General features: G+C 32.7%; 1 protein-coding gene across 1 annotated transcript in view; it reads left to right on the top strand.

The window, feature by feature from the left end:
• Sesn (Sestrin) overlaps positions 1 to 15,780 on the top strand; it is a 190,649-nt gene that overhangs the window by 61,527 nt on the left and 113,342 nt on the right. Inside the window, exon 5 of the mRNA XM_083109655.1 lies at positions 5,649 to 5,678. Within this exon, the coding sequence (XP_082965781.1) occupies positions 5,649 to 5,678 (30 nt within the window). The remainder of the gene's footprint in view (positions 1 to 5,648; positions 5,679 to 15,780) is intronic.

Genomic DNA, 15,780 nt, shown 5'->3' with positions numbered 1-15,780 from the left:
TCTTTAATTGTCTCATAATTGATTCTTTTTAATTTGATTTAAGTTAAACTTTTTGCATTATTTCTCGCGGATGAGAAAAATGCTCTTTTAATTTTACTGCATTTTTTCAAATCGCGCATATTATCCTAATGCATTATTATATCAAGGATTACAATAATTACGTAATAATTATTCTTAGACATGCATTCATGCAAACTATAACAATACTACAATACTGTGAGTTTCTCTGTTTCTTATTTCCCGGCATGCACATCGTTGATTAAATATACAAAATCTCGGTGAGCGTTTGCAGTCTTCCGTGAAATTGCACGAAGTGCAATACTACTGCAAATTAAAGAGATTTGGAGAAGAATCCCTCTAGTATTACCAGCCTTATTCGGCAGAAAATCTCCTTCGTTTCATCAGAATCGCCGATATCTTCGCGCGAGCGAACAAACGAGAAAGAGAGAGAGAAAGCGAATTTTTCGCACACTGGTGAACTAGCTTCTTCCTTTAGGTATCAAAACAAAAAGAAGAAATTTACCATAGACCTTAGTCGAAATTTATTTCTACTTACCTCTCGCGAAGTCCTCATCCATCTTTCCGGTCTGTAAAATAGAACCCGAGATGCAAAGAACATTCCAAGATTCGCTCTCAAGGACATAAACTCGCGCAAACACGTAGGATTACGCGTAAATTTACGGCCTTCGACAAACGGAAGATACTCATAGAACGACACTGATATTTTCAATCCCATCATTCGACTTTATTCTCGTATCTTGTTCAAATTTTATTTTTTAATTCTAAATTCTAACAATAGGGAAATGATCTTTAAACGATGGTCAATTACGAGGGAAGTCCCAGCCATTGATAGAGAAACAAGAAACTTACATTGACTAGATCACGATTGAAAAAATTATTTGTCTCGTGCTATAAAGTATTATTAAATCGGTTGTTCATCTATTGCAATTGTTTTTTCCGATGTTGACAAATAATTTACTATAATGGTTGAAGGTATTATAAATAGCCGTGTCAAATATAGTCATGCAAGTCATGTTGTATATAGTTGTTGTGTTTATATCGTAAAGAAACAAATCGAATCGATTGATTATTCATTACAATACGAATGATACGACACGGCAATAATTTCGTATTTGTTTTCTTTCTCTTTTTTTATTGTGGATCCATTTAGGCAGAAATTGCGTTCGGCGAAAGAGCGGCAGTAAATCAAAGTTTATTCGTCGCGTAAATCGCAAACACACGTGGCGAAGTACCGTCATCAAGCGGACGACAATGCTGTTCAACAAATTGTGCGCGCATATGGGATTTCGGAGTAAATACCATGCACATATACACGATTATGCATGAGATACCATGGACCGGGAGAATACATAATCAACGTTGTATTATATTTGTGTATATGTTTCTAATAAAATTACAAACAAGATAGGTCCATTGTTTTCGCATTGCTTTTATAGTAATCCGCGAATAATTATCGTATGTTGCGGAAACAAGTCAAATATCTTTATTTAATTACTCGTATCGATGATATATTACAATGCACTTGTATTATATATTTTTTTAAATTATTTTCATATTCTTTATGTTCTTTTTTTCTCTTAATATGTCATTTATCGTTTTTAATTCATAAATTTGATATATTAATTTTATAATCGTTTATTAAAATTAATACAATTTGTGATAGCAATCTGCAAATTCTGAATTATTTAGATTTTCTAATTGTTTGATCGGATACTACAATAGAAATTTGTAAATGTATAACATTTTAACCATTGAAATGTTTTTTTACAATCTTTCGTTTTATGTTTTTTGTAAAATATTGCCATAAACTATTTTTTCTTGTTTTACCATTACTTATTTATGTTTACAGATTAAATATTTTCGTAAATATGACATTACCTTTTCATTTTGATAAATGTTATTACAAATATTATATTTTACCTTATTGTTTTCAAATATAAAATATTAGTTTTCAAATATAAAATATTGCTATATTTAACTATGGCTTCTTCCTGCACTTTTTACTTTCATAAAGTGTTTTTTTTTTTTTTTAATTTGATGTTCTCTATCAATTTCACAAATTTTATCATAAATATCTATCTATATGTATTGTCTTATATCGTTTTTGATATAAAATTAATTGTTACCCTTTATTCTTTCTACGCTTTCTTTTATTTTCATAAGTTGCTTTATACGTGAGTTCATAAATTAAGTATTTTTTTAAATGATATATCGCTCTATTAGTTTCATAACTTTTATTACATTAATAACATTGATCTGTATCGTTATAAAATTGCATATATTTTTTTTCGATTTATATGTTCTCATTAAGCGCTTTTGTTAGCGCTGACATTTATTTATCTCGTCATTCGTTTCATTCAAACCTTTAATTAATTGTTTTTTTTCAGATACATTCTTCATCCATGAAATTACGTGAACTAATCAAATTAAAAAATAATATTGTTTACTAGAATATATTGATATTATATACAAATATTACGATGGAATGATTGAAAATGCCGTGTTATTTTTAAAACTTGATATTTTTCAAATTCCATTATTGGAAATAATTAATGTCCAATATATGCTATCGGAATTTTTTAAATTATTTCGAATTTAACTCTTTAATTGTAATATATTTGAGAAGTACACCTTTTCTGTGATAAATCAATATTAGGTTTATATGTATTCTTAGTCGCAAATAAAAGGAGGGAGACTGAGCGTGAGGAGGGCAGAAAATTGAGATATTGCTAATTTAATTTAATTTGATAACATAAATAACTTTTGTCACGAGCAACACACTTTATATATGATTTATCGGAATTAGCAACACTAATGTTATGTAGAATAAGTAACTTCAATAACTTAATGTAACGTCACGCGACGAACAGAGTGACTCAATTCACGAATGAAGCAAGCAACTTCGAAAGATTGGATCGACTGACTCAGACATACGTGGTTGTGCCTTTTATACGGTTCGAAAATCTCGATGCATCGAAACGTTTTTAGAGGCCGAAAATTCACTGGTCGTCCTTCACAAATTTTCTTCTTACACGAGCGTATTTATTTATTATATTTAACACACACTTATATATTATACATGTAATTTAATAATTACTCTTTACATCAAAAAAGGTAGTACTTTGATCGTTAAATATTCGATAATTTCGAAGATAGATATGTATCATTATTATGTGTTAGCAATATCTTGTTTGTTTTATTACTTGATTTAAGAGAGAAGGATCTCCTTAATCATCATTTTTAATTTAAGTTAATCTTTTAAGTTGTTTACGACCGAAGGTGGTTATTATGTCGTGGCTATAAAATATTCAAAATTACATTCGTTCTACCGTTTTTATCGTACCTGTTCTGGGGGGAGATTGTCTTTCGGGGGAACATTGAATGATTACCATAAATGACTAATTTATATTACATTTTATGTAATTCATAACTATAGTGTAGAAGTATTGCCAAGTAGTAATTTTGATAAATATTTTAGATTGTTGATAAATTATTATATTTCAAATTAATCGATGTAATATATTTCATCATTTTGTGTGTGTGTGTGTGTTTATGTATGAGCTAAAATAAATAAATGTCAATATTAACGTCAATATAATTAATGTCAATATAAAAATATACATTACACATTGCTATAATTCTGACATTTATTATGAAGGATAAAGTTAAATTTTAAATTACTCAATTAGAAGTCACTTTTAATACATTAAATATATCATTTTGAGAAATATATAATTGATACATATATCAGATTCGCGCGATTTAACGTACAAGTGATCTCGTTCGGGCAGATATATAATATCGTCGAGTAAAAATGTAAAATCCGTGGTAAAATCACTGTCGCAGTGAATAATATTAACGAATACTTGTCGTGCAAGACGCCCTCGGACGTTTTAATGAGGGCAATACAGTTAGTATGCGTGACAGTGGAAGAGATCATTGGTAGGAAGAACGAATCTCTTCCGGATCTGCTTTCCTCGCGACTCGCATTCTCGGCGTTCCATCGCGCAAAATATGCACATGCTTTATAGGGCCGATGAAATGTGTGAATTTAATTTCGCGGTGCCGCGGGCGCATAAATATGCATCGCTCCTTCTCCGCGCTGATTTATGCGCGATTACGCATTTACTGGAGCGAGGACGGATTCCGCTGACCGTCCTCGGTCAGCGATTTCGAAATTGTTCGGTAGAAGGTAGTGAGAAAGAGCGAGAGGGAGAGACAGAGAGAGACGGAGAGGCGACATAAAAGGACCGTCGAGAAAACTTTAATTGATAGCCAGGTCCTTCCGATAATCCGATCGGATCGATCCATCTTGCAGCATCGGCGCTTCAAAAATTTAAATTCAGAATCATAGTTATTGCATAGTGAAAATTTTAGAATGATATAGTCTCTCTCTTCCATCTTTTTTTTAGAGAGGAGTCAGAAGATAGATCTTTTTTATTCGATTTCTTCTCTCTTTTATATATTATATATTTCTATATTAAACATTTCTTTTTTATATGTTTCTGTATTAAACACTTTATTATATTTATTATATTTTGCTGTATTAAAAAAAATCCGTTATATTATATATTATTAAATATTATAAATAATATTAAATATTTAATATATTTTCTTATATATATTAAATATTTTATATTATTATTAATATTTATTATACATAATATTTTATTTATTATTATTATTAATATTAATTTTAACATATTTTCCAACAATTTAATTATTCTAATGCAAATATTTGTTTTGAAGTTTTATTTCCCTGAAAGAGCTTTTTGCAAAAGTTAACTCACTTAGCAATAAAATCGACAAAATTAATTATAATTAATTTAATTTAATTAAATTTAATTAATTGTAATTAATTGTTAAATACGAGGGCATTTATTAATGCATGCTCGATAATCGGTATATTGGTATATTGTTTTAATTTCTGTGCAAATAATTTTTTTTATAGAATTCATCTTTTTTTCTCGGAGCACGTACGACGACCATGAAAGTTAATCAAGCGGTCCGACACATCGGGCGTTAAATTAATCCCCGCACGTGTTTGCAGAGTCCGCGAGACTGTCAACCAGCCGCTACAGCTGATTGATACAAATTGACATCAATTTCCTTCAATTTGCGAGGGATCTCGAAGTTTTAGAGATTCTAGGCGGCATCTGCCGACGTTACGATGCGTTTCATCGGCGATTACAGCGAGTCAGTTATACGCAATCGATAACTGGCAGTTGTCGGTAAACTCGGGATGTCATTTCGAAATGTTTAGATAGGTGGCGTGCCGGCTGTATTTTTTTGGCGGCAATAGTACTTGCGCGATTTTCTAAATGGTACCGTTTATATCGAGTTATATCGTAAATTTTTGCACTGAATATTTATGCTGCATCGATGAAATTGCGTCTAAATTGTAAGTTTAAGCGTTTGACTTAATTACTCAATTTAAAAATTTAATTCTTTTTTACTTCCTCATTAATTCCAATAATATGTATGCATGTTTCTCACATTGTGCAGTTAGGTTAGTCTTATTTTCTACTTACAGTTATAGATTAACGATTGACTAAATATAAATTCAATGTCATTTATATGTTAACTCACAAATATCGAAGAATATAAAATTTATGTTCTTTTTTCAGCTGCCGGACCTGAACAATCTCGACGAGAAGGTGAGTCTATTATTACATCATATTAACGTTACGTTCGAAATAACTGTCTGGAGTAAAAAACACGCAACCCATTATTTGCTTAGAAGTAAAAATTATTTGTATAAATATTGTTACAACCAAGTTTTATGTATACAATAATAATTGTTACAAAGTAATAGATGCAAAAAAAGTCTGCATCTATAAGAGAAATATTCGATGGATTTAAATAGTTGTAATAAAAGAACAACATTGTATAATGGATAGATTAAAAAAGTTAAATATAGACGAAAATATTTTATAGACATATAAAGATTACCGACACTGCTAATTGTGCACGGAAAATTACATACCTACTACGTGACTATTATCACACAGTGGTGAGTCAACGCGATGCAAATAATAATGAAAATGTGAAAAAAACTTTAACGACTCCGACGTATCTCTCCGCAGTCTTATCTCTATTACTTTTTATTCGACATTGTCGCTAATAATATCTTAATTAATCATAATATAAAATAGACATAATTCATCTTTTAATCTTCCTAATTTTCATATTGTGCTTTGATGCATTTTAATTTGTTTAAATATCATTATATATGGAAGTTTGTTATCGATTCGTTAATACTGAATTTTGATATTCCATTGCTTTTTTTACATTGAAGACTTTTATATGTATAGTAATTGTTTTTAACGCATTATATATAATTTAGAATTATATTGTGATATATAAAGTTATAAAAATCAAAATTTAAAAAAAATTAATTATATTTATTATATTTTTATTTGATTACATTTATTGTTATTTTACTATTAGTGTTGTTTATTGATATATTTTATTATATATTTTTTATATCGTTTATTTTGTTATATTTATTATAATATTGTTTATATTTTTTTAAACTCTCTAAAAAGGTTCTACAAAATTTTTGCTCGACAAGTTTGATTTTATCAAGAAAATTGTACTTATGTGAATACGAAAGTAATATCAATCAGTGTCAAGAATTATAAAAATATCCGACAAGCAATGTCTTATTTATTTTTCAATGTATTTTTGACGGATCTTTCGCAAATTTGTTTTCATTAAATTTTTAAGTAAAAACAAAATTCGGGAAAAAATATAATGCAAAGTAATGTCCACAGTTGCAAATTGATATCAGAAATATCAGTTTTTTATTTCATATTGCCGACAAAGCCATTTATTTCGAGAAAATCCATATATACTGATGAAAACTGGCATGTGACAATTATCTTAAATGTCGCGTTATCAACTTGTTGCAATCATTATATATGCTTTAAATAGTACTGTGTGAACAATCGGACTTCTCAGAATTCCTATTTTTTTATGCGACTTTCAACAGCGCATGTAATAAAGTGCGAAAATAATATCGCCCGCTAACAAAATACAATTTAATACCGTGCGCAACCTCTCTCTTAATTGATATGATAAAATTAACTCCGCGAATTTTTAAGAATATACAGGAAATGTCTCCCTTAGAAAGAAATTTTTCTTCTCTCCCAGAAGAAAAATCGTGAAAAGTTCAGTCTTACATTAATCAATTAAAAGACTCTCTCTCGCCTTCTCTTATTCATTTCCTGGGTTCTATTAGAATCGTCGCAACCGCAATCGTAATCGTCGTTGCATAATTCGACTCGAGGAACGATTCTCTTCAATTTTACCGCGACACTACTCGTTATCCAATCGCGACGGTCATCGAACCTCTCGTCGTCGAAAATCGGGCGTATTTATTCACCCGGGGGTTCGATTTTCGCATTTTCGCACGTGGATTCATATCCGGAGAGGGGGAGCGGGGGGAGAGAAATGGACCCGGGTACTTTGCGTACGAGTTTCGGATGCGAGAGAATCACATGCGCGTAATTTCGCGCGTGTTCCAGTTATATGACCTTCGTGCGATCATTGCTACCGCTTCGTTCGTATGCACCGGGTAGCATAAACGATCGTACTCTCCTTTGACATGCAAATGAAGCCGCGTAGCATTCAAATTGTAGCTGTGTATAGTTCCGGCCGTATAGTTGAACGCGGTGCGATTTTTGCATCGCGCATAGGAAGCACGTTGCGTTAACGCGACGTCATTAGATCGCATCTCATCGTGGGCTTGCGGGATCTGCGTATAAAGGGAAGTAATGATTCGTGCAATTCTGTTACATTTACATGAGTGTAATAAATCGGCGGAGCGATCTCCCGTAAGTGAGACGCGAATTTCTTTCACTTTGCGTAACGTTCTCACGCGAAGCGCGGATTAAAATACGGAATGAGATTTGATAAGTAGTCGTCGAAATTAATAGTCCGTGTACACAAGGTAACGTAAACAAAGCGATTATCTACTCGTCGATTGTGTAAACACTGTGGCTTTCTACGTGAGTAATGCAGGTAGACAATCGCGTGATTAAAGGCAGTTGTGTGTCCGCTGCTTATCTACTTAAACAGCGTATTGGGTGATTTATTTATCGGGTGATTTAGATATTCGAGCGATGGAGATTACGCGACTGAAAGGTGGACTTGGAGTACAATTAATATGCGTTTGCATACGTCTGATTTAAATCCAATGTCATTAGCGTCTAGTCAGTGTCCGGGGTGAACATTTCATCGGTGTCTGCGATGTCGCACGTGCGTGACTGTTGCATTTGCAGGTGAAAAGTGTCGTGGACTAACGAGGTCGTCGATCGTTCATCGTCCAATCGAGTATTTTCGTTCGCATTCGATGGCGCAACGCGCTCTTCAAAATCGGGATTAAACATATCTTGACAATCAGACAAAGGAAAAAAGATACATGCTAAAGATTGCAATAATTCATAGGCAGATAATAAGTGATGTATGTGAAGTTGAATATAAATATTAAAATGTGAGTAGCTAAAAAAGAATCGATTTATAAAAGATACAAATTTTTGCAAATCGGCCAATAAATCGTATCAATCGTTTTTCGATTGATTTTAAATGATTTTAATCAAATTTATTTGAGACACGGTTGATATTTTTAAATGCTACAGTTTCAAAATTGTTAAAGTTCACTGAGAAAAAGAATCGATTATAATTATATCAATTTATAACTACAATTATTTTTTTCTCAATGTATGATATCCAATTAAATGATGGAAAGAAACCTGTTTAATTTTCAGCAAAGAATATAATATATGTCGAAAAATTGATTTATTGTTTTTGAAGAGTGTTTTTTTCTCTCTCTTTCTTTGTTACTTTTTTTAAGAAATATTTTTTTAAATTATGTATATCCTTCTCGTGCGATATTATTATTTCTGAAATTAATCACCGAATAAATAAAACCGAATGAGCTCCCGTAGCATTTTATCATTATTTTTCACCTCGTGTATAAATCGTTTTTAATAGCATGAAACTCGAGTGAGCATTTCGAGACGCGGTTATTCACTTCTTTGCACAGCAAAGTCATTATAGAAGTTCAGAGGAACAAGCCACACATACTTCGCACGCTTTACATAAACTGCAATCTCTCTAATGTACTTCTAATGTTCCTGTGCAAATGGTTATTTTTAACGATGCGAGCAACAAGTCAACACTTTTAGCTCGAGAGTGTAGTAGCAAGATCGCTATACGGCATTTAAATCACCGAGAACCGCCATTGCCGTCTCTCTTACGACAGAAAAAAAAATTGCGCATAACTGATTAAAATTTTCTGATGTCAAATATATTGTCTCTCAGAGATATATATTATCCTCTTTCTTTTCAACGTTCAAGTCAACATGGAATCGGTGGCTTTTCGCGATTTAAAAATAAACAATGTTGTGCGGCAACTTCGCTCGCTGTTGCGTAACAATCTTGTTTTCAATCGTATAGTGGAATCGCTAAACGTGACGGAGAGACCGGTTTTGAACTTTCGAACTGGCGTTAGCTCGGAAGCCATTATGCCGAGCTAATAACAATATCGCGGAAATAACTTTGAATTGTCGTTGCGTAACGATTTGTTTTTCGATCTGGAACGGAATCGAGGGGAAGATTCGACCCGCGCACACTTCCGAGAATCTTAGAATCGGCTGGCAATTCTTCGCTGGCTCTCGAAAGCCGCACCTTAACGTCGATTTAATGTCGAAGTGGGAACAATTTATCTTGCCGTTGCGCAACGATTTGTTTTCAAACTCAGGGTGGGATTATTTGCTATATGACAGGTAGAGAGAGAAAGAGAGAGAGAGAAGGAAAAGCTGGTTCGCGATATAAGTGCGACGCATTTACTTGGCCGTAGGTGAGCCTTTTAAAGGTTAAGAAAATATCTGTGTCACTCGCGATCACACAGTTGCCACTGTCGTTGAGCTTGCCAGATACTCGTTGTTGTAAACAGGATGGAATTCGCATACATATTCAAGTTGACGTTCGAGTATCGAGGTCGCGGGCTTAATTTTCCGTGGATTTCAAACCGCCAGAGAGTAAAAGCACTCTCGCGCTCTCTTCGGTGAAAGTATTCGGATGATGAGCACCGCGGAGAATCGATCAATTAGGTTAACGACTTTTCGAGTATATTCGCCGTCTCCGAGGATTAATTGAGACGATTATGACGGCGGAATAAATATTGCGCTCAAATAATACCCGATAATAAAATTGATGCTCATTACTTTTTAACGACCGCGTAACGACGTGCAAATAGTCGTAATAATCAAATGAATGGCATAATTTTTTGATAATATCGCTATTGCTCTCGCGCAATGATGATATAATTTATTGATAGTCGTTAATTTTTACAACTTTGTTATGGTGCGAATAAATGTATAAATGAATAACGATACTGTATAATAATTTGTAAATTAATTATTCATATATATTTTAGATGAATGACATTTTTATATTATTTGAATCGTGTGTGATATTTAATTTAATGATTATTATTTTTGAGGAATTTTCTGTCGTTTAATTGGTAAATTAATCAGAGAAATAAATTGCGAAGGAAAGAAAGTTACTTGAAAAAAAAACCGTCTCTATTTTGTTATAATTCCATGCTTTTTATTAAGAAATATATAATTTTATATAATTGACGGTCTCGTAATTGACCTTCTGAAGTGATTTGCATAAAATGTGTGTCATCGGACGTTCACTTACTTAGCATAATAGATATAATCGTTAATATGCGGAGACTATGATTTCCGCTCGTAGGGTATCGAAACGCGAAAATCCGACCGCCATTGTCGCCATCGGCGATGTCTGCTTTGAAATTCCCAAGCTCGCTTTCGCGCATTATGTGCAAATTCGCACGCACTAATACGCGAGGAACGCTCGCTGTCGGCCGTCTACAACGCCATCATTTACAATTTGCGGTCGTGCTCGTTGTGGAGCGAACTAACCGTGTGACTCGCCTTTACATGCGCAAAGTATAAATGTTCAAGAAGTACTATGTAACCCGCAATTCTTATTCGCAATTTTTATTCTTCATTAAAGCGGAGATTTTCAATTTTTGCCGAAGGGACGAAGCGATTTGCAGCAACTGAACAAAAGATGGTTCAGTCATTTTTTTTATAAATTCTACTATCATTTATATTTCAATTAATTTATGTTTTCCTTTATAGAGTATTTAAAGTATAAATATTCAAGAAGCTCGTAGCTCGCAATTTTTATTCTTGCAATTTTTCTTATTATTTTATTATCATTTTATTTTATTATTTTTATGCAATAGAGCGGGGATTTTCAATTTTTGCTTTCACATGAAGCGATTTGCAGCAATTAAAAAAAATGATTAAATCACTTTTATAAATTTTACTATTGTTTATATTAGTTTGTGTTTTCCTATAGAGGAACTTATAATCACCGCGTGTTCTTTCAAGATTCGGCGAATTTAAAATCGAAAATGTCGCATCTTATCAATAATTTTCAAACATTTGAAAAGGAAAAGTTTTTCACAAACTTTGAAAAAACAAAAATATAATAAAACTACATTCTTCAATTAACTTCAGGTGGAATTTACTTTACTGGAATAACAAAACTATATTCTTCAGTTAATTTCAGATGGAATTTACTTTTAATTTGAGGATTAAGTATAAAATACATAAATATATACTTTCAATTTGAGAAATAAGTATAAAAATATATAGAAGAAAAATTTTAAACTTGCAATATATGTGAAAATAATTTCCTTCGATATTTTCGTTAAAGAAAAATCGACTCTAAATTGACAAAAAAAAATCTTAAAAAACGATTCGATAGAGGTATATTCCTCCTCTGCATCTCTTATCATCTACATTATGAATACAATCGAAGAGAGAATTATCTCAAACGTAATTTCTTAAATTTTTACGTCGTTCGAATTGTTATGTCAGAGGTCTCGCGAGTGTTTATGCGCGAAATTTAATATGCGATATTTTATGCGAATAATATCACATCAGAGATTCTCGACTTGCATTACCGTCCGGTGATTAGTGTCCCTGAACGACGCTATACGCATACATACGTTAATTCCATAATAACCTGCGTACGTGTGTCGCACCTCGCGCGCGCGCGCGCGCGACGTATATGGCCGGGCTTGGTAAACAACAGTGGTTGCCAAATCGCGGCTATTAATAAAATGCAAAATCATTTACGTAATGAACCGCATTCAGCTATTCTGACGTGGAATGACCGCGAATTGTCGTGGCGTTCGGTATCGCGCATCGGTTCGTTTATTTCAACGAAATGGATCGGAACGATTAATTTCTCGTGATACATCGCGTGAAACGCGAGTAATCCAGAGAGAAACATTTATCTGAAACGGTAGCTATAACAGATGACTACGTCTAGTGTAGCTAATTGATACTTCAAGGACTCGATAATGCATTACAGGTTTTCACGAGCTTTTCTCGAATCTCCAATCTTATCGGCTCGTCGAATATTGCGTCTTATATGAATTTTCCTTGAGGAAAATTGCAGCGCGTTGAGCAAAAGAGAATCATTAATTTCTCCTGTTGGAAGCGTGAGTTAATTTAAAGTTAGGGTTTATCTGGAACGACAGCTCATAACACGTATGATTACGCCTAGTTTCGCTAATTAATACTTCAAGGACTCGATAATGTGTTGCGGTTCTTACGGGCTTTTCGCGTATCTCCGGCTTTTCGAATATTAAAGTTTACTCTGTCGCGTAACGAAAGTAAAGTGGGTATTTGCAGCAGGCTATATATTTTACTCGAAATGTGATTGGTGATGGCTTCGTAAATACGAATTTTAGTGCTTTGCACAGACCTCTTACTTTTGCATCATTTATTATGTGTATGCCTCAAGTATCAAACAGAAATGAAAAGAGATGATCACTATAAATCAATTTTCTCTCTCTCTCTCTCTTTCTTTCTTTATTATATAATTAAAATTATAAAATTAATATAATTATATAATTATATAATTTCAATCAATAATACATCGAATTATTATCGATATATTGAATGATGTATGTAAATATATCATAGTCAATTATTAAATTAATATTCAAATTAATAAATTACAGAATCAATAATTCATACACTATATTGAAATTGTATAATTTCAATAAATTATTAATTCTGTAATTTATTAATTTGAATATAATTTCTCTATCTTTTAATTTATGATGTTAAAAATGAATTAAAATGTTATATAAAGAATTTGAAGCAGAAAAATCGACCTAGTTTTCGATGTTAGACAGACATTATGATTACGGATACAAATGGATTGATGCGATAATTCCCAGGCGGTCGTTCACCTTTCGAGTACGCAAACAGTTGCAGACAAATTATGCCTTTTACTGCGATGACGCGCACGGCACGTCATACTTGAAATGATAATTCGCTATGACGTGCAACGCGCGTCATTGCACCGACCGCAGTAAAGAATCTATGCACATATGTTCGCGTTACACACAGTCGAACAAGAATGATTATTCTTATTTTTTTCCACCGTTGTAATTTTTCTCTTGACAATTAATAATACGCAAAAGTTTCTGTTGCCGTTCACTTTATTGGCACGTGTATGTGAAAAATATATTTTTAACAGAGGATTAATAAGCATTCCGATTAGCATACGACCATGCAAGATTTATGAGTCCGCATTGCGTGTCCTTTTTTTACGTGGCGCGCGTAAATCGCGTAGAGTTCGAACGAACGAGGAAAGAGCCGAATTTGTGAAATGAAAAGCAGTGAATTAAATAAAGATTGTAGATTACGGCCCTCTTGGATAAACGTCATTAAGCCGACGGTGATAAATGGAGGGGATTAACGTTCAATTAATTTCTCTGTAACCTGTGCGCGCGAATGCTATTTGTTCGTTAATAAATACGCTCGAATCGCCTCTCGAGCGTAACCGTTCGATAGATAAATAATGTAACCGATGCAGGTTACGGGATCGAAGCTGTAACCGGAGCGGGATATGTGCGTGTGTACGTTTCTATCGATGCGTATGTGTATGCATGTGTACGTGTGTGTGTTATGTTCATCGCGTACACGTGGTGTGATTTACATATAGCAATTAACCCTTTGCGGTCGTAGTGCGCGCTACGACGAGGATTTATGTGCCGAAGGGGTATATTACGAGAGACTTGCAAATCAAAGGGCAAGTACCTCTCTCACGATGAACGCGTGCACAAGGAGCTGATCGATTACCTGTGACATCGTTTCGGACATCTTATCGGTATAGTATGTCACATGCGCGGCAACTATCTTCGTTACATATTTGTCTGATTTTCCAGGGCTATTACGGGGGCAACAAGATTTATCATAGTTTGTGATCAGAAAGACTTCTTTTAGAACACAGATATGCTTCAATCTCAACAAGATTGATACAGCGGACGCATTTGTCTATTATTTTTATCAGATCGGTTCGTAAGTTCATGTATATTTACTTGCATCAATTTCTGACGCAGATGGACTATAGAAAATTGCTAGAAAGATAACAAATAATTAATAATGATGACAGAATATAAATGATTGATTAAAAAATTACGTGTGTTTATCTCATGTTCGAAATTATCTTCTCTCTGAGATACTTACATAAATAATATTTATTATAGTTGACTTTATAAATTTAAAATTTAAAATTTAAATTTAACCATTTACGTCGTTTTATTTTTGTATATAAAATAACTTTTTAATTTAAAATATCGCTGATTTTTATATCTATAGTCATTTGTATTATACATGTTCGAAAAAATTTAGTTTTTTATAATTGCTTCGAATTGATGGCACTTGCTAAAAAAATACTATCGAATGTATAGGATTACGAGTCGATAGCTTATACATAAAAACTAGTCAAATATAAATTTGATTTGATTTATTAAATCAAATCAAATACAAATTTTGAAAAAATCAGCAATATATCTTAATGACAGTTCATTTTAACTTCGTTATATATAACAAATACAATGACAAAAATTTTATTGTTTATAGTTTTATAATAAATACTTAATGGCACTCTTGAAATATAAAGACTCGTCTAATCTAAACATAAGGGTATTAGAAATGATTATATTAAAAATCAATCTCTCCAGATGAAAGATATATTTGCTAACATTACAACACATTCTCGATTAATTCTATTGAAATCACGATTCATCTGATTTACGCAATTATTCATATGTATCTTGTACAAGAGCCGTTATTCTTGTGTTTAGAAAGATGATATGCTTTAATGATTATATCCTTAGATGGTGTATCGCGATGTCAATAAGCTTGATTTAACTGCTGCGCCGGCAAACATCTCTTACGGAGTGTCTGGTCGATAATTATCTCGATCGATTGTAACGAGTCGCATTAGTCATTTTCGTCAACAATAGTTCGCAAAAAAATAATTACGGCATCGACCTTCGACGCTGCTGTTATCGTCCAAGAATTTCGACCTTAAAATATAGACTGCGTGCATGGCTCTCGCAATCAGTATCAGTGGTTATCAGTCTCGAGTATTACGAGACGATTGATCGTGATATTAATTTTTAATGATATGAAAGAAATCACAATTGTAATATAATCTTTCACGCAAATTTGTTATTTTTTACATTTATGGGAAATGGTTTTTATTAGATATAACATTAATTACTCTTATTCGTTATTTAAGGCACGAATAATTTATATATTCTCTAGAAATACAGAGAATATAGGAGAAAAAATTAACAATCTTTGATTATTTATTTATTTCGCGTATAAAACCAGCAATCGACAG

Source organism: Camponotus vicinus, unplaced genomic scaffold (assembly GCF_025532165.1).
Source record: "Camponotus vicinus isolate PSW18456_S1 unplaced genomic scaffold, iyCamVici1.0 SCAF_9, whole genome shotgun sequence".
NCBI lineage: Eukaryota > Metazoa > Arthropoda > Insecta > Hymenoptera > Formicidae > Camponotus > Camponotus vicinus.
The sequence above is the reverse complement of the archived record's forward strand: the minus strand, read 5'-3'. Positions and strand labels throughout refer to the sequence as shown.